Source organism: Xenopus laevis, chromosome 9_10L, assembly GCF_017654675.1.
Source record: "Xenopus laevis strain J_2021 chromosome 9_10L, Xenopus_laevis_v10.1, whole genome shotgun sequence".
Lineage (NCBI taxonomy): Eukaryota > Metazoa > Chordata > Amphibia > Anura > Pipidae > Xenopus > Xenopus laevis.
Window position 1 is genome coordinate 89,837,350 of NC_054387.1, and position 20,433 is coordinate 89,857,782.

Sequence of the window (20,433 nt, forward strand, 5' to 3'; positions counted from 1 at the left end):
AGATCATTTCACTTATGTGCCAAAATATTAATGCTATGGCTACGTGATTTCTTGTTTAAATGAGAATAAGTCCAAACAGACTCCACTTCTCCACTCCCTAAACGCCGTGTATGCGTCCATCTCCAGAAGTGAATGATCCTAATCACAAGATTGGAATGGATGTCAGGCTGAATGTTCGGCCCTCACACATTTTCACCTCACTAAATCTGGCCCTCGTTGCAAAAAGTTTGGACACCCCTGAACTAGGGGCAGCCAAGGATTATGCGCGTATGTCTGTGCACACTCGTTTGCACGTGCTTGCTCCCGTGTCTCAGAGGCAGGAGAGGACGTCCTCCACTTCAGAAACTAGGGGCAGACAGGAAGAAGAGGTACAGGCTCGGCGCCCCTTCACTCTTGCACCCTAGGCACGTACCTCTTCTGCCTACCCCTAGTTCCGGCCCTACTCTTGAGTTCCAGGAACGCCATCTCCCATAGACTCCATTTTAACCAAATAATCCAAATTTTTCTCTGTAATACTAAAATAGTACTTTGTACTTGATCCAAACTAAGATATAGCTAATCCTTATTGGAAGCAAACCCTGCCTATTGGGTTTAATTAATGCTTGAATGATTTTATAATAGACTTAACATATGAAAATTCAAATTACAGAAAGATCCCTTATCAGGAAAACCCCAGGTCCCGAGCATTCTGGATAACAGGTCCTATACCTGCCATGTTTAATGCTGCACTGCTTTAACCTTGTTATTAACACAATAAGTACTGTATTGCAAACCAAAACTGACTCCTGTGATTATATCCTTTGAGTTCTTGAAGAATAAATTGCTTTAACACATTTCCCTGATTTCACAACATTTATTTCTGGTCCCCCAAAAAATGTAAAATGGGGTTTCTACTATACAGCCACAACTGTATAAAGTTGTGGCTGTGAATATAGATAATTTCATGTTCTTTCCTGCAAGCTTTCTAATTAAGAAGTCACTGCAAAGTAATTCTCTAAGCTTTACATAGTAGTATAATAACTAGATACGTCCATCAAGTTCAACTTTTTATGTATAAACAAAACCTGCCTAACTGCTAGTTGATCCAGTGGAAGGCAAAAAACTCCATCTGAAACCAATATTCCCCAGAGGGAAAAAAAATCCTTCCTGACAAAATGACAATCGGACCAGTCCCTGGATCAACTAACCTTGCATTTCTCATTTGCTAAAAGGCCATCCAAACCCTTCTTGAAGCTATCTAATACATTGGCCAGTACAACTGATTCAGGGAGATAATGTCCCAACCTCACAGCTCCCACTATAAAAACCATTTCAAATATTAAGAAGGATCCTCCTTTCCTCTAATCTGATCAATCTTGTATCTGCTGGAAGGACCTACTGGTACATGAAGCGTTACAGAGTTTATTATATAGTCCTCATATATTTATACATAGTTATCAAATCTCACCCTTAAAAGACCAGTAACATAAAACATTTTTTTAAAAAAATGTGTTTCTTTATAACGAAAAAAACCCACCAAGACAGTTGTAACTTTTAAATCAAAAAGCTTTTATTAAGAAATTACTTACCCATTTTCTGCATGCGCTCCTCTTCAGAAACTGCGACAGGGTGACTATCCATTTTGTGGCACTCGATTTCTCCTCCCTGCCTTCTATAGGAGATAGCCAGGGAGGAGAAATTGAGCGCCGCACGATGGATCGTCGCTCTGTTTCTGAAGAGGAGCGCATGCAAAGAATCGGTAAGTAATTTCTTAATAAAAGCATTGTGATTTAAAAGTGAAAACTGTCTTGATGTTTTTTTTCATTACAAAGAAACAAATTATTATTTTTTTAATTTTTTTATGTTACTGGTCCTTTAAGTGCCTCTTCTTCAGTATAAATGACTCTAACTTAACTCCAACATAACTTAGGTTATCCATACACTTTTACAGTATAGCTGCCTTTCTTTGGACCCTCTTTAATCCAATACAATCCCATTTGAGCACTGAAGACCGAAATTACACTGCATATTCCAATATGGAAGAATGACCCTCTCCTCCCATTAATTTATGCCCCTTTTAATACAGCTCAAAACCTTGTTTGTCCTTGCAGCTGCTGACCGGCATTGCTTGCTACAGTGTGTGTGTGTGTTATCAACAAATTACCCTAGGTCACGCTAGGTTCTTCTTCATCTTGGATTTGCCTAACGCAGTCCCATTAAACAATGACATCAAAAAATTTGAATGTTTTTAAGTAATAAAAATATAATGCAGTGTTGCCCTGTACTGGTAAAACTGCGGAGTTTGCAGTAACACTACTATTGTTTATATAAAAAAGCTGCTGTGTAGCAATGAGGGCAGCCATTCAAAGGAGAAAAGGATTAGGCTACATAGCAGATAAGCTCTGTTGAACATAATGGTGTTATCTGTTACCACTATTTAACCTGTGACATATAGCCTTTTTTCAATTTTCCGCCATTGCTACTCAGCCGCTTGTTTATATTAACTATAGTAATGTTTCTGAAGCAAACAGATCAGTTTTACCAGTTCAGGGCAACACTACATGATATTTTATTTACTTGATCACCACAGCTCTCTTTTGCATTATTTTCAGATTCCTGCCACAGGGAGACCACTGGCTGCAGTTACTTTAGCTGTACTGAAAGAGACACAACATCCAGTAATTATATATACAGACAAGTGAGTAATGATCAAAGTTTTGCCATATGAATACTACAATGGAAAAAGACATGACTATAAACAGAAAACCCATCTGGGCTGGAGCAGATACTAAGTCTATATTATGAGAAGCTACTAAGAAAATAATTACTTACAAGAGATACTTACACCTGACGAAACAGAATGAATTGTTGATGGATTGACAAAAATATGTCAATGCCAAGAGTAGGAAACAAAGTTGCAAGAACATGTCAGCATCAAGACATTAAAGGTGCTGTGGATTATGCAAAGCATTATTATTATTGCATGTACACACATGATTACAAGAGGTAAAGAATGCCCTGCCCAAAAGAGCTTGCAGTCTTAAAGCCTAAAAGTACACAAGGAGACTGTGAAAAATGCCTATTTGTCAGAACATGTAAATACAGAAGTGAAACTTCTTACTCCAACGTACGGGGTAGAATTAGATGTTAGATAAAGCTGTAAGTACATCAGATCATTGTGTGCAAAGTATACAGACACCAGTATATTGTATGTTGGGTGTAATTCTAACTTACATGAACATAGCGGTGACTATGACTACTACTTACGTAGCAACTCGCAACACAATCCCTAAATGTAGAAGGTTAACATAACCAATATTATGGGACTAATGTTACAGCAATTACAGTTACTGAGTTTTTACTTCAGGCTTATGATGAGAATGTAAAATGGGAGACTATTACGCTTTGGGCAAATTGACTTTCAGTTGTGTAGTTACTGAATAGCTGTAAATTACTGCAATAGGACCAGGAAAGACCCTTTTTTGGTTTTATGCAAAGTGTATACTAATCCTGATTAACCTCCAGTCCATAGGCTGATATCTGTGTATTAGTGATATGAGGGTGACCCACGGTGACCAGAGGATGACTACTGGTTGGGCAGGATCTGGTGGAAATTTGGCCAACCATTGCGGGTTAGGATTGAGTGCGGGTCAGATTGGAAATACACTTATCCACTGCTCCTGAAGATTCCCAATCAGGCCTAGATTTCTGAGAAAGGTGTGGGCATGCTGCCTAGACGCATTCTAATTTTTCTGGGAGCGCCCGGGACGTGCAGCTCTTTAACTCTCATGTGTGCCCAATCCTCACAATCTGCACATGTGCGTAGCTTGAGAGGGGGATGGGCAGGCAAGAGGACCCTCTTGCCTAGGGGCAGCCAAATTAGACATCCAAGCCTATTCCCTGTCTTAGAACAGATGCACACATAGAAGTAGTGTACAGAGCAAGATGATGCAGGTACAGTTCTGGTCCTACAATGAGAACATTTTGTGGTGCAGGTTGAGTTTTTCCTCACCCGCTCTGTGTATGGAGAGGAACGACAACCAGACATCATGGATCTCATACATCAAATCCTGATTAAATAGCACTATGGGTAATAAACCAATGTTTCTAATCTTATATGATGTAGTAAAATTGATAAGATTCATTGAGGCAAGCATTAGATATTGCCCATTCATAGAGGTTCTTTAGTCATGGCATAGCATCAGAATATCAGAGAATCAAGGACTTGAATGTAAGTAAAATAAGCACTTTACTGATTTAAAGCGATTGTTCAACTTTGAGTTAACCTTTAGTATGATGTAGAGAGACATTTTGCAATTGGTTTTCATTATTTATTGGTGTTGTTTTGAGTTATTTAGCTTTTTATTCAGCAGCTCTCTAGTTTGCAATTTCAGCTGGTTGCTAGGGTCCAAATTACCCTAGCAAAAATAAAGTTAAGGTAAATATATATATATATATATATATATATATATATATATATATATAAACATATATAAACATATATATATATATATATATATATATATATATATATATATATATAGAGGCCACTGCAGCACCAATAGAAAAATGAACACTGTATCTGGTCTTTTCCTTTACGCTCTAATAATGCTTCCTACTAATAGAAGACTTACTATAATGCCTGGCATTGGAGAGGTTAATGCGCTGTACAGCACCAACATTGCATTCCAATGCTTATAAACTGACTTCCGCATTCCAATGTTTATAGGCTGACTTCCGCATTACAACACAGACACAGAGGCGCCACCTAGCGGATCAATGAAAGTGTTCAACGTCCCCGCCAGATGCAAAGCTCAGCTGCGCGCGTCAGCAGAATGTGGGCGGTGCCGATTATATCGGAAATGAGGTCATTCGCCAGAACCGGAACACCTTCCTCTGCTTCTCTTGTGCTGTTATTGTGCCCGAAGCAAGAAAAAGCGTAGAGCGGTCAGTGCAGCGAACAGATACCGGCGGAGAGCAGTGAGCATGTCTGATCAGGTGAGACGCTTTTGTAGAGCGGGCGGACGACAGAAGGTCTCTGGGATGTGCGTGTCTCGTTATGTGTGTCTGGAGAGCTGGCTATAGATGTAAACAAGTAGGTGTCATGGATATATGTTTATATGGAGCTCATATAGTACATGCGGCCTGTAACCAAGAGACGCCCCTAAGGCATTTTACATTGTATATGGCAGACTTAGTGGCTATGGCTTTCTGCTGCTGTGCACTTTTGCTGCTCCATAGGGCTCCACACACCCTCTTTATTATGTGTCCTTTGCTTTATGTGTTGTTGACCAGTATATGTATCTTGTTGATAGATGTTCTTATCTGTGGCCCATTCCCAGGGGTCCCAGTGTGAAGTGGGAGGCCTATTGCCAAAGCCCTTTGGGGTTATGTTAATTGGGATCATTGATGACTCCTATAAAGTTTCTATTAACCTAACAACTGCTGCAGCCTATTTGGAGTCTGACACTCACAGCATGGTTGACTTGTCACAGTAGGGTTAGGTTGATGGAGCCCACACTATTATATGTAGTCTATGGAGTGCAATAGTCATTCTCATTTACCATGACTTCTTGCTGAGCATTACTTGTAACTTTGCATAGGTATGTGGGAATGTCTATTATAATACAGCCTGCTTGTTCATATTGCGAGTACATTCATTGTCTTGTCCGTCTTCCATAATTTAGTAACCCAATCGCATCGCCTCTTTTTATCCCTCCAAAAGCAATTATGGAAAACACTGCACACTAATTGAAACTCTTCAGTCTTAACATCTTTAATGCAGCCATATAGAGGGCGACAGATTAAACATCCAATTGGCTGCAGGCCAAAATGATCAGATCCCCGTGGAATTGGGCAGTGCCAGCTGCTCCTTTCACTTCAGTCTTTGCTGATGGCACAACCATGTGCACACGGGGAGCCTAAGTCAGATTGACTGCAGCAGGAGCATTTTTAGTGCTATGGATTGAATACCCCTATATGCGTATGTTCCTTTTTACAGCTGTTTTGTACATTACTAGTATTGATTGCTTTACATTTAAGACATCATTGTGTGAATGCTTGAATGCCAAATGTGTAAAACTGTGTGTCATTGTGAGTCCTAGTCAGGCATGTGTTGAACAGGTATTGCTATTCCATTATAAAGCACCAGTGTCTTTAAAAAAATGCTATTTGTTCTGCTTTACTGAACATTTTCCTCGATACCTTGCTAGCACCACTAAACCATTCCACTTACAGCTGGCTGCTTTTCCAAGCTGTGCATCAGAGTATGTTTCACACTTGTAGAATGGAATTCAATAAGTAGACGGACATATTTTTGGGAAGGCACCATGATTTGGGCTATGCAGGCAGCCGCTGTCATTTCACCTGCCTGCTCAGTCCCCAGTGTTGCTCTGTTCATTTCAGTATTAGCAGTGGTAGGTAGGGTGGAGAACCAGTAGATCCTGTATAGCCCATTACTTGCATTATAAGTGTGATTTTCCTTTTTATTGTTTAGTATTTATAGTAGACAAATTGCAGCAATGCTATATATATGTATTCATGTGGTTGTGTCATTCTGGTGTATGACAATTTTATGTAGGATAGTATTTTTCACAAATTCACAGCTGGAGGCTTGTTGGCCAAATGTGGCCCTTCCATACACGTGAAACATAGGATAAGTGGCCCTTCCATACACGTGAAACATAGGATAAGTGGCCCTTCCATACACGTGAAACATAGGATAAGTGGCCCTTCCATACACGTGAAACATAGGATAAGTGGCCCTTCCATACATGTGAAACATAGGATAAGTGACCCACAACATGAAAATTCCTGGGTAGCACCATGTAGAGGAATAAATCAATTTAAAGGGGGACAGAAATCTGAAACTTCTTTAGTGCCACCCCCAGGTTATTAGGGCTTTTTTTTATTGCTGTATTTTGGGGCTGCATAAGGAGTGCATTATTTAGTCCCCATTGAAAAGAGCAGAAAGCTAACTGTCTCGCATTGCTCCTTAGTCAACACAGAATCTTTATGATATCGGGTCCTTAGAATGGTACAACAAAAGTTACAGATTTTAGTCAGTATCCCTATAAGACAAGTGATGTGTGGTGCAAACAACCAGCATTTTATTGAGCAGTCAGTCAGTGCCATATATGCACTGAACTTTATTTTTCACAGTACCCTTAATAGTATTTGAGCTGTGATTTTTGTTTATTTCCACTATAGCCTATCTATCTTAGTCTACACCAGTGCAATGGCTGGTGACTCTTAAGAGAGACAAAGTAGTGGGCTGGAGCTTAAAGTTTAAAGGTCTCTGAGGGTGACATTTAGAGTTAAATACTTGAATATCACTTGATCCTTTGGGACACATTAGGAATTTTCTTCACTGGCTGAAACCTTTCAGCCTTTGCCTTTCATTTACCTGAATGCGAAAAACATTCATACAAAAAAGGGCAGGATGTTATCTACCTCTTGTTTCAGTTAATATTGTATGTAATTTGTATGTTTCATTTATACACACTGTTATATGTTGGAACTTTCTAAATGTCTTTTTTGATAATAATAATAATAATAATAAAATCCATTGAGTGAGTATATCCATACTCTTGTGGAGAAAAATTAAATGAAGGTGGCTGCAGACAGCAGCACAGTTTCTTATTTTCCACTAGGTGAATTCACATTTAGAATATTATTCCTCAGCTTTTTTTTACCTGCTGATTCCATACAATATAAGCTGCTCCTACTGTGCAGGGCTGAATCAGCAACACTGTGGCTATAAAAGGACATAGAGAAGAGTAAATTGCCTTTGTAATACAGGACATTTGGAAGCAAATTGGCAGAGATCAGGAAACCAAACCTAACCTACATATATTATGCATTGATTTTCTTTTGTTATTCAAAATAAACTATCATTAGGTTTAACCACTCGCCATGTGACATTATTTTGATCTGTTATGGATTTAGATTTTTTTTTTCTCTTTTGTTGCTGTATAAATCAAGGACACATTCAAAATTATTTGAATTTAAATGTTGATTACATGTTAGTCTTGTACTCTTAAAACAACCAGTATGGCAACTTACACTCATGCATGTAAAGGAATAGATGAATAAGACTCATTTTGCTCAGTAACCTAAACCCATAGGCTTCTCCAGATGGGGCAATTTTTTTTCCTTGAATACAAATATTTTTATTCAGGCTATGTCATTAATTCATGTATAAACATTATGTTGCAGTTCAACTGTAGGTGTCTGTTAGATATGAGTGTTTGTGTGGTTTGATCAGGGATACTGTTCTAATCACCATACAAAGGACCCCCCCCACACACACACACACACACACACACACGCGTATTCACATCTCTTTACTAGTACAGGATGCTGGCATGTATGTATGTATGTACACATGAATGTACACTTTTGGGCCCTTGTTTGTTGTTAGCATCTGAAAACTGGCCTTCAGGCTGAGCAATGGACCTTAAAATGTACTGTGTATTTGAGTTACATACATTTTATTGTTTATTCAGCAAAGTATTTTCTGAAAGATACAATTACTTATTGTAACTTATCACTTTATCTACAGGAAGCGAAACCATCTAGCGAGGATCTAGGAGACAAAAAAGATGGAGGGGATTATATCAAACTCAAAGTCATTGGACAGGTAAATGTCTCCAGGTTTCTTATTTATCAAGCTCTGAAACCGAGTAGATAATTAATAAGTACTTTACACATTTTGTAAGATAAATGTGAGACGGCTGTAAGAAAAAACAAGGCAAACATGCGTGGGTATCGTCACATCCAGCTGCATTCATGCACATTCAGGTATGGGATTTGTTATCCAGAAAGCCCTGGTTTATGGGAAGGCTCTTAGACTTTCTTTCAATCAAATAATTCAACTTTTATAAATTATTTCATTTTTCTCTAATAATAAACCAGTACCTTGCACTTGATCCCAACTAAAATGTAATTAATCCTTATTGGAAGCAAAACAATCCTATTGGTTTTATTTGGTTAAATAGTTTTCCGGTAGGGTATGGAGATCCAAATTACAGACCCCTTATCCAGAAAACCCCAGGTCCTAATCATGCTGGATAACAGGCCATATACCTGAATACAGTCATAAATGCTTTGGGGAGGTGCATTCTTTTTACACCAAAAAAATCAGTAAAATGTTTTGAAACCATAAAAAAATAAATAAAATACATTTCCACACTACAGGACAGCAGTGAAATTCACTTCAAGGTAAAGATGACAACGCATCTCAAAAAGCTGAAAGAGTCATACTGTCAGAGACAGGTGAGTAAAAAAATTGCTGGATTTTTTTTAAATAAAATGTTATCCTGCAGATTGACATTTTTCTATGGGTTATTACTTTGATATGGTTCTCACTATAAAATACTATAACCGACACAAATGCGAACTATTTAAAAGCTGTTTAAATACTACTGACAAAAATTCCTGCATTTATACATGCTTTGTAAATGACAAGGTAAGTGAATTTCACCTGGATTTGTTGGGAACCTCCATCTTAATTGCCTGGCCAATGATTCCTTGTGGCTGTCCATGATAGTTGCATGCACATTAAAGTAACATTTTAGGTTTTTTTTTTTGTTTTTTTTATCAGAAGATTGGTACCAGCCCGATGTAAATACTAAGCGAGTGGGGAGGGAGGTGCCTAACAGAATTCACTCTCTTTTGCTATATTGCAGTGGACACTAAGTTTATTTGCCTTGTCTCTGCTGTCAAATTGTCTTAACCTTTGTAAAAGTATTGATGAATAACACAAAAAGCAGCACTGGTATCTAGCTAAACAGAACTGCGAGGCACTGTGCTTATTTACCCTAAGGCTGAGGGCACATGTAGTGTTGCATTTTTTTGCAGGCTGATAGAAGTGGATCTGCTCCCTTGGGCATCGCAGTAAAATTGTACTGTATAGCTTCCGCCTCTGCTCAGCTATATGTTGTGGAGCTGAGCAGGGTTTGTGTGAAAAAGGGTGTTTTTGGCCCTTTCTCCACTCTGCTCCACTTTGTAGCTGAGCAGAGGTGGAAGCTGTACCAGTGAGTGCAGTTTTACTAGCTGCTACTAAAAAAAATGCAGTCTGAGAGAAGTGGAGCCAACACTTCTTGTGCCCTCAGCCCAAGTGCTGTTAAACTGGCCACACCATGCTCACACCACAGTTGATCAGCCTCAAGGAGAAATTAAATTTGGCCAGGGGTTTCTATTGATGTCTGCAGGACATCACCAGCCAATCTAAAAATACACAGAAATGTGTATTCCTTGGATATGATGTCTGTCCTACATCTAGGCTTGGGGCAGACAGAGAGAGCAGTTATAGTTGGTGAAAGAAATAGGGATGCACCGAATCCACTATTTTGGATTTGGCCGAACCCCCGAATCCTTTGCGAAAGATACGGCCGAATACCGAACCAAATCCGAACCCTAATTTGCATATGCTTTCTTGTTTTGTGACAAAAAGTCATGTGATTTCCCTCCCGGCCATAATTTGCATATGCAAATTAGGATTCGGTTCGGCTGGGCAGAAGGATTCGGCCGCATCCTGCTGAAAAAGGCCGAATCCCGAACCGAATCCTGGATTCGGTGCATCCCTAGAAAGAAATGTGTTTTCCTATTGGTGCCTTTTAAGATTGATGTATTTTGTCAAAGCTTTTCAGAGCTATTGCCAATCCCCCAACAGTGGGCCACTCTAAATGATTTACATCAGGAAGTGTACTGTTTATATCAGTAAGCTTTATACCAGATATATGAAACAAACAAACTTATAGAAGCTGCTAACAGGGTGGTATTTATAACTGCACAATGCATTTTTCACAAAGGGTAACATTAGCGTGTATGTATACTTTAGCTTTAACAGATCTAAACATACTCAAATAATATCCTCATGCTGCATGGTTAGTCAGCAAATAATGTAAATGCTTTGTGTGGATGGCACTCGTTCTAAGTAGGCTTGCAGTATATTTAGCTATTTAAAGGAGAAGTAAACTCCTTATAAAAAAAAAAAAATCCTAGCCTAGCTGCTACCCCGGGGCAAATGCCCCTAACTTTTTACTTACCCATCGGTGCAGATTCACGGCACGGAGTTCACGGGCTCCATCTTCCTTCTTCATTGTGTCTACTTGTGGCGCTTAGGCAATTTTCGTGACTTTTGGCAAATGCGCAGTTGCCAAAAACCCGAAAACTGCTCCAACTGCGCATGCGCTGATACAGAACTTACTTGCAGATGAAGACCGAAGAAAAATAAGATGGCGTCTGTGAACTCTGACGCTGCGAATCTGCACCGTGGGGTAAGTACAAAATAGGGGGGGTCTATGTAGGGCAGGGGGGGTAGGGTTTTTTTTTTTAATAAGGGGTTTACTTCTCCACACTGACAACCCACCACTTATTGTACTGACCACTGGGTGGATTCTCAGTCTGAGTGTAAATGTAGGACAAAAATAAGCCCCTACACTCCAATCAGTTTTTTTGGTGTGCCTCTAAATGCTCTGCCAGATTCTTTTTGATAAGAATATTTAAATGTGATCTGAGGGGGGTTACTGTAAAATGTGTGTGTATACAGTATTTGCTATCTCATCCCTATTTTCCAGATATGAAATACATAAACTATATACATATATACATACACTATAGTACATAGAGCAAATTAACAATCAGCAGATATTATACATGCTTCAGGCTAAATCAACATTGTATTGGAACTGATTTAATAATTCCCAGTGCCTATGGATTTCATAAGCAGCTAGTCTTAAACATATGAGGAAGACTCCAAAAAAAAAAAAAAAAAAAAAAAAAAGCACTATGTAGGGACAAGCATTTGTTGTGGTGTTTGCCAGGGTATATATGAATACGCACTCATAAGCCCCTCTGAAGTATGTCCAGCCCTACTTTCATTAATTTGGTATAACCTAATACCAAGCAGGAAATTCTCTAATGCTGTTGGTGTGTATTGGCCCCCTAGGATGGAGTGGTTGGTAGAAAGGTGAATGCTCTAAAGGCTTTCAAGAAATCCATATCAATCTTATCAACAGAAAACAGAAACTATTCCTTTCACCAACTATATTATTGCTCTCACAGCCCTGCCCTCAGCCAAGGAACATCTAGATGGAGGACAGACTACTTACCCCAGAGTTCATTAACCTGACGCATACACTTCCTCTGGCAGCAGCCTAACTAAAACCAAGAGGAAAAGGGTCCCCTTAGCTGTTAATTAAGGTAAGATAGAAGCCATAAACAACAACAACAAAAAAATGTGGCACAATCTATAGACATTCAAAGACCTACACAGGGGATTCCTAAACTGTGGGTCTCCATAATATTTAGGGTGAGTTAGTGATGATCCTCCTAAATACACCAATGGTTTTCCTACAATAGATTGATCAGTGACAGGTAGCTGCAATATAGGAAATGTGTTCCAACTGTACTAAAGAAATCTCTTTAGCAAAGGGACCAGACATTTTTTATTTTTGCTATTAAGACTATTATTTATTTAGAGTGTTGTCAATGGAAAGTAGAAATTTAGTTGATGTAATGAAATAATAATAGTCCTTTTGTTTTAATATCATTTCAACAACTTAGTGATGGTTAGGAACACAACTTTGCATTCTTCATTCATTTTGCCATAAACGATTTCTTAATTTTTCCCAAGTTTTGAGCTTGCTAACAAATTTCAGTGATTTTTTTTTTTTATCTTCGAGGATGTACGTTCTTTATAAATAGACACAATGTTAACCGTTTCCTTTTCCCTCACCTATATTGGACTGAAACCTTTCTCTATATATGATATGCCCCTTACTTTCTTCTCTTTAGCATAACCATTTAATCATTTGTGTCCCTCCTGACTAGAACCAATTAGGTACTTCAGTGGTATCTGCTGGAACGGTTGTGGCTTCAGAATTTCTCTGACACATTTACTATATAAAAAGGCTATGTCTGCAAATACAGGCATAGGATTGACTACAGTCTAGAATGCCCAGAACCTTGGGGTTTTCCTTATGTTCTGCACCATGCACCTACACACAGTCTCGAACAAAATATATGTTCTTCATACAAATGAGTATTCAAAATGTATTAGTAATTCTTAATCACAGTGTTTTAATTACTGTGTGGTGTGTCACAAGTATACTATATTCCCAGAAGTGTGCAAATAACAAATGTGCCTCTTTATTTATGTAACCCTTTTTTTTATTATAGTACTTTTTCAGCAACCACTTCTGGATATTTGTTGCTATTTATTACAGCTAGAGATTTTCGCACTTGAGCGTGTAGTTCCATTGGGGAAAACCATGTTGCCTAGTTAAGCGTAGTCTCACACATCACAGAGGAGTCCAGCACTTAAAGCTGCTATTTTTAACCCATGCTAAAGGAAAACCTGTATCCATATAAGGGGTAAGCCGAACAATATTAAGCCTTTAAGTAAGCCATTACTCAGTAGTAGAACATTTCTAAAGAATGTGCACAATGTTAAACATTGTAACCCTAATAACGGTTGTTTAAGGAAAGTGGAAAATGTTTTAGGCATAATTGTGAACGAATACAGTAATCCTTGATTATGCACTTTCCCCAATTTTTAGGGCGTTCCAATGAATTCTCTCAGGTTTTTGTTTGAAGGGCAAAGAATCTCAGATCACCAGACTCCTAAGGAGGTAAGTTGTTAGTCTGTACAACTTGATGACTGAAACCCCTCTTTTTATTGCAGGTAATGACAACCTCCTTGGTTAGTTGCTTGCTGGGCCAGTAATGTTTAAACATGGAAGATCTTCAGCTGCATTTTTAATAATTGTTTTATGCTGAAGAAGCTCTAAGATCAATAATCAAAGAATGAGTCAATTCCTAAAAATTATATTAAAGCCCTAAAGGATCCTACATGGCAGCTGCATAGATTCTAAAGCAGGGGTGACAAAAAGGTAGATTGGGATCTGCCAGTAGATCTCAAGACACTGTCGACAAACATCTTGTCTAAATCACCCACCTGTTTTGTGCTTTTCATTCAGATAATTATTACTATTATGTGTTATTGTTATAGTTACATAAGAAATAGTTGTTTGTTAGCAATATACATTTTCTCATGAATCTATATTTAAGTAATATTTTCTATGGAACAGAATGCTAATAATGCTTTTATGGATGGAGATCATAACGGGGCAATATCACTAAAAGTAGATCTCGCATTTGAAAAGTGTGTGCACTGTTCTAAATTAAAGGACAAGTATATAATAATACATTGGGGTGGGGGGATGTCAAATAACTACCTTTTTTTTCCATAGTAGCAGTGTGGTTCTGTGTCAGCCATAGATCAAGACAGGCATGGTATACATAGCAACTGAAAAATGATGACAATTGTACACACTAGCACAAGTATGTGTACAATCATTCCTGTACACTTATCGAACGTCCCTTAGCCAGGGTCCTCTGTAGAGGTTAATGTAATTAACACCTAGTTATGAGGTGATTAAAGTCCTGAGTCAAGTGTAAAGGTGGCCATACACAGGCAGATCTCTCCTCGATATGCCCACATTGAATTGGGCGATATCGGGCTCAGAATGGAGCGGGACCACATCAATGAAAAGATGCGCCCACGATCCAGCGGGATTTTTTAACCTGCCGATCGGCATCTGACCAGACTTTCGGCCAGATATCGATCGGGGATGTCTGTCGGATGGCCCCACACACGGGCCAATAAGCTGCCGGCAGCTTTTATTGGCCCGTGTATGGGGCCTTTAGAAGTGTACTCAGCCAATAAAAGGTATCACCTACTCTATATTTTCTACAGGGAAGTACTGTACAGGGGTACCAGTAACAAATGTGTTTTAAGGCACATGACAAATATGTTTTACCACTTGCTTGTACTTGCCCACCATTCAAATGAATGGGAAATTCTCTAACATGAATAGCAAGTATTATCCAGTAGCCTTGCAGCAATAGAGAAGTATCCTCTATATACAGTTAGGTCGATACATATTTGGACAGACCACTATTTTCTAAATTCTGTACATTACCACAATGAATTTTAAATGAAACAACTCCAATGCAGTTGAACTGCTTTAATTCAGCTTTAATTCAGTGGGTTGAACAAAAAGATTGCATAAAAATGGGAGAAACTAAAGCCTTTTTTTAAAGGATAAGTGAACCTTTAAAATAAGTCAGTGGAAAATTGATGAGGAGGCTGTTCTAAGAAATTTTGCTCATTTATTATTTATTATGTTTTTGTTCCAGGGATACATGTATTGTTAATATGAATGAATTGTGTTACAACAGCGCCACCTGCAGAAGAAAGAGGCTGCTCTGATGTTCTGCTTAGGAATAAAATTAGAGACCTTTCTCACATCTTTCCTAAGCAGAAGAACATCAGAGCAGCCTCTTTCTTTCTCCTGACAACTTCTTTGACTACTTGGTGCTCAGACTGGTGGGAAACTGACCAGCAGGTGGCGCTGTTGTAACACAATTCATTCATATTAACAATACATGTATCCCTTAATATCTTGGAATAAAAACATAATAAATAATAAATGTACATTGCAAAATTTCTTAAAATAGCCCCCTCATCGATTTTACATTCACTTATTTTAAAGGTTTACTTATCCTTTAACACAATCACTTCATTTCAGGCGCTTAAAAGTAATTGGACAAATTAAAAAACTGAAAATAAAAAGTTAATTTCTAATACTTGGTTGAAAACCTTTTGCTGGCAATGACAGACTGAAGTTTTGAACTCATGGACATCACCAGATTCTGGCTTTCCTCCTTTTTAATGCTCTGCCAGGCCTTTACTGCAGCGGCTTTCAGTTGCTGTTTGTTTATGGGCCTTTCTGTACGAAGTTTAGTGTTTAACAAGTGACATGCAGCTCAATTGGGTTCAGATCAGGTGACTGACTTGGCCATTCAAGAATATTTCTCTTCTTTGCTTTAATAAACTCCTGGGTTGCTTTGGCTGTATGTTTTGGGCCATTATGAAACACCTCCCAATCAATTTGACTGCATTTAGCTGGATTTGAGCAGACAGTATGTCTCTGAACACCTCAGAATTCATTCGGCTGCTTCTGTCCTGTGTCACATCATGGATAAACACTAGTGTCCCAGTGCCACTGGCAGCCATGCACGCCAAGCCATCACACTGCCTCCGCCATGTTGTACAGATGATGTGGTATGCTTTGGATCATGAGCTGTTCCACGCCTTCTCCATACTTTTTTCTTGCCATCATTCTGATAGCAGTTGATCTTAGTTTCATCTGTCCAAAGTATGTTTTTCCAAAATTGTGCTGATTTTTTTAGATGTTTTTTTAGCAAAGTCCAATCTAGCCTTTCTATTCTTGAGGCTTACGAGTGGCTTGCACCTTGCAGGGCCAATTCTGTATTTACTTTGCAGTCTTTCTCAGGGTGTATATTGTAGCAATTTCTCGGATGTGTTTTTTGAATTTGACACCTGGATTGCTTGATTTTGTCACTAAACCCAGCGCAGATCACGACATCTTCAAATTGTAAAAGTGACATCTGCCATTGACTTCTACATGACCTCGACGGGTTTGAGATGGAGTGTTTTTGAATTCGGATTTTTTTGCAGCGTTTGGGTATAATTTATCTCTAAAAAAATTGAGGTTTTTGACCCATGGGAACCAAAGCACCTGAAAATACCTTCACACCTGGAAGAATATAAATCTCAGCTGGTGAAAAGCATCAGTTGCCTAATGGCACAATTGTATTGGTTAGATGCAATGCAAACAGTTGCAAGCGATTGCGCAGTGTGTTTTTACCAGCAGAGATTTACATTATTCTTGATGCAAAGGTATTTTCAGGCACTTTGTCTCCAACAGGAGAGGAGTATTTTGGCTGCTGCCATCATCCTAAGAGTCGTTTGCTTTTTTAAAACTTTTAAACCATATTCAAGACTTTTAATATGTTTCATGAATCTCTTTCAGCTCGGAATGGAGGAAGAGGATGTTATTGAAGTTTATCAGGAACAGACTGGGGGCCACTCGACATTTTAAATTCTCTCTCTCTCTCTCCCTCCATTTTTTTTTTTTTTAATTATTATTATTTTGTACTTTTTTTTTTTTTTTTGTAATGTTTACCTCTCCTTCCCCTTGATACTCTGTCTCCTTTCATGTAATCAGCCAGATGTCTGTGGCATCTATATCACCTCATTTTACTAGCTTCATCAGTATGAGAAAAGTCACCTCTGCGAATATCGCCACTCCAGACTGTTTTATCTTCATCTGTTTTGGTCTTCAAGGATATTGATTGGAATTTACATTCTAAAATTACTTGGTTGCTTGGGACATGAGATGAGTATTTTCTGGGGATTTAGGAAGCAAGAACGTTTTTTTTGGGGGGGGGGGATTCTTGCACTTCAAACCATCAAATCATCAAATTAATTGTTCACCATTACTGTTATCGTTCCAGCGCCTGCCTAGAAGATGTAGGAGTTGTGTTTTTAGATACAAGTTGTCATGCAATCACCCCCTATGAAATGTTCACTGTATCTTTTATTTTTGTGGGGCATGGGTTTTAAAAAAAGGAAGAAAAAAAAGTAAAAAAAAAAAGTGTCTGTATTGGCTTAATTCAAGTTGCAGTTCTATTAAAAAAAAGCAAAAACATTTGTATAACTGGAGTCCACATTTGTCTTTATTACAGTGACCCACACGTATGCTTTTTCATTTCTGAAAGAGATAGATATATAGATATATAGATATATCTATAGATATATAGATATATCTATAGATATATAGATATATCTATAGATATATAGATATATCTATAGATATATAGATATATCTATAGATATATAGATATATCTATAGATATATCTATCTATAGATATATCTATCTATAGATATATCTATCTATAGATATATCTATCTATCTATAGATATATCTATCTATCTATAGATATATCTATCTATCTATAGATATATCTATCTATCTATAGATATATCTATCTATCTATAGATCTATCTATCGATAGATCTATCTATCTATCTATCGATAGATCTATCTATCTATCGATAGATCTATCTATCCAGTCCATAGAATAGCCAGCACTCACGAAAAACGGTTTAAATTGCCTGGGTGCAGTCTCAAAATTCAAATAGTAACCAACAAAAAGGATCCGCACTCTCAGGTCTTAAATATAGTATAAAAAAATGTTTTATTGTTCAATGCGAGACTGACGTTTCGGCCTCCTTTGAAGCCTTTCTCAAAGTGTCTAATGGTTCTTAAAACTGCCATAAATACAAAATTTGGCGGGAAACTAGACAAATTAGAGCTAACGTGGTGACCTCATCTCTCAAAACGTAACTGCCATTTAAATATCTCTCTCATTACTTATAAGTCCAACTGAACATATACAGCACATATATAAATAGCATATATCTAGATAGCATCTTATAAATAATCTCAACATTAAAATAATACAAACATTCACTGATTAAAAACATTCACTGATTAAAAACATTCACTGATTAAAAACATTCACTGATTAAAAACATGGTGTTGTGCAACTGTATCTCTCTACATATGTCACTATAACATCTTTTTTCTCAGCATAGCATTAAGTTATGTTACAAAAATTGTTGTGAAATGTTGCAAACATGGATACGTGGGCATGTGTGACATTCAGGGGAGCCTGAGCCACCATAGACTGTGGGACGATCGGATCAGGACTATACACCATGACTCCAAATGGAGTTGGACAGTGGGAACTTCTTTGCAAAAAACTTTTTTATTTTTATTTTTTTATATTTTTTTACTTTGTATATTCTCCACTTGTGATATTTTAGACCTTTTTGGAGGTTTTGTGTTATTTTTATGCATCGAACACCTTGTTTATACGTACTGGGTTAACACTTTCACTCACAAAGGTGCTTTTAATTATCAATATGGCATGTTTCACTTAAGTATTCTATTAGGCACATTTGTCGATATACACTATTATTTTAATATGGGACACATAAAGTATGAGTATATCAGAGCATGAGTATTTTTAGTAGGGTGTTTCTTTAGTTTACTACACAAAACACGTGATACACATATATTTAAGGTTTAAGGTTCCTATGTGTATATATTTGTGATTGACTTAGCTTACATGTCCCTATAGCGAGAATGTCATCTAAACTAAAATTAAAGGGCCATATACAAAGTGGGATATTGATATCACAGGATATACTGTGACACTACTGGTAAAAGTTTCTTTCCCTGCAGAGGTTGGGCTCACAGCCGCGAATTCAATGAAGTCAATTACCGCAGATTCACTAAACAGCTAACTGAGCTGAAGTTTTGATACTTGATTAAGTTAACAATACGAACGATGAAAGTAGTCTCTGAACAGACCTGACAACTTTACTCAACTTAAGGTTGTTGTTTGCAACATTTCACAACAATTTTTGTAACATAACTTAATGCTATGCTGAGAAAAAAGATGTTATAGTAACATGTAGAGAGATACAGTTGCACAACACCATGTTTTTAATCAGTGAATGTTTTTAATCAGTGAATGTTTGTATTATTTTAATGTTGAGATTATTTATAAGATGCTATCTAGATATATGCTATTTATATATGTGCTGTATATGTTCAGTTGGACTTATAAGTAATGAGAGAGATATTTAAATGGCAGTTACGTTTTGAGAGATGAGGTCACCACGTTAGCTCTAATTTGTCTAGTTTCCGGCCAAAATTTTGTATTTATAGCAGTTTTAAGAACCATTAGACACTTTGAGAAAGGCTTCAGAGGAGGCCGAAACGTCAGTCTCGCATTGAACAATAAAACATTTTTTTATACTATATTTAAGACCTGAGAGTGCGGATCCTTTTTGTTGAGAGAGAGAGAGAGAGACATATTGGTTGCCGGCACTCGCCTCCGCCATTCGATTATTTTGCCGGGTGCTAACCCAATTCAATATAAAGTCCAAAAATAAAAGGAAGCACTCACGGCATAAAGGTTGTTAGAAGTCCTTTACTGAATCATATGCATCCTGAAGACGGCCCCTTGAGGTACCGAAACACGTAGCTGTTTATATGATTCATTAAAGGACTTCTAACAACCTTTATGCCGTGAGTGCTTCCTTTTATTTCTTGGACTATATATATCTATATATATCTCTCGGGTAACGTTAATAACTGAATTTTAGTTTCCTAAAACAGTGTCTAGTGCAGGCAGCACTTCTGCATTAGTGGTGCAGACCTGCTCTGACGCCAAAGAGGTATCTGGGAAGGGGGTGCGGCATAGGGGCTTCTTCCTCAGGCGACAAATGGCCATACTCAGGGATGATATAGTAAATGCTATTGTTCCAGTAAACATTGTGAATTATGGGATTTCATAAGAAAGTGAAGAGGAGCTGACAAACTCATCAGTCCAAACTAAAAATGTAATCAACAGGTGCACTGGACAGATCTGACAGATCACAAGATGGTCTCTTTAAAACTGACCACAATCTGACAAACAATCCCAGATGGTATGGCTTTATG

At 37.9% G+C, this 20,433-nt stretch overlaps 1 protein-coding gene across 2 annotated transcripts; it reads left to right on the plus strand.

Moving 5' to 3' along the window:
* The first annotated feature begins 4,834 nt into the window (after positions 1-4,834).
* On the plus strand, positions 4,835-17,566 carry sumo1.L (small ubiquitin like modifier 1 L homeolog). Of its 2 annotated transcripts, none has more exons than XM_018234198.2 (5): positions 4,835-5,074; positions 8,543-8,620; positions 9,178-9,255; positions 13,545-13,616; positions 16,887-17,566. In XM_018234198.2, exons 1-5 carry the CDS (start codon positions 5,039-5,041, stop codon positions 16,953-16,955), a joined length of 333 nt encoding a protein of 110 aa, XP_018089687.1. In that variant the 5' UTR covers positions 4,835-5,038; the 3' UTR covers positions 16,956-17,566.
* Positions 17,567-20,433: the final 2,867 nt, after the last annotated feature.

What these genes read in the sequence shown, in the direction of transcription:
- sumo1.L (XM_018234198.2), top strand. Translation starts at nt 5,039, where the DNA reads ATGTGTGTCTGGAGAGCTGGCTATAGATGTAAACAA. An exon ending in AGTCATACTGTCAGAGACAG is followed by an intron (nt 9,256 to 13,544) that starts GTGAGTAAAAAA and finishes CCCAATTTTTAG; the next exon opens with GGCGTTCCAATGAATTCTCT. An exon ending in ATCACCAGACTCCTAAGGAG is followed by an intron (nt 13,617 to 16,886) that starts GTAAGTTGTTAG and finishes AATCTCTTTCAG; the next exon opens with CTCGGAATGGAGGAAGAGGA.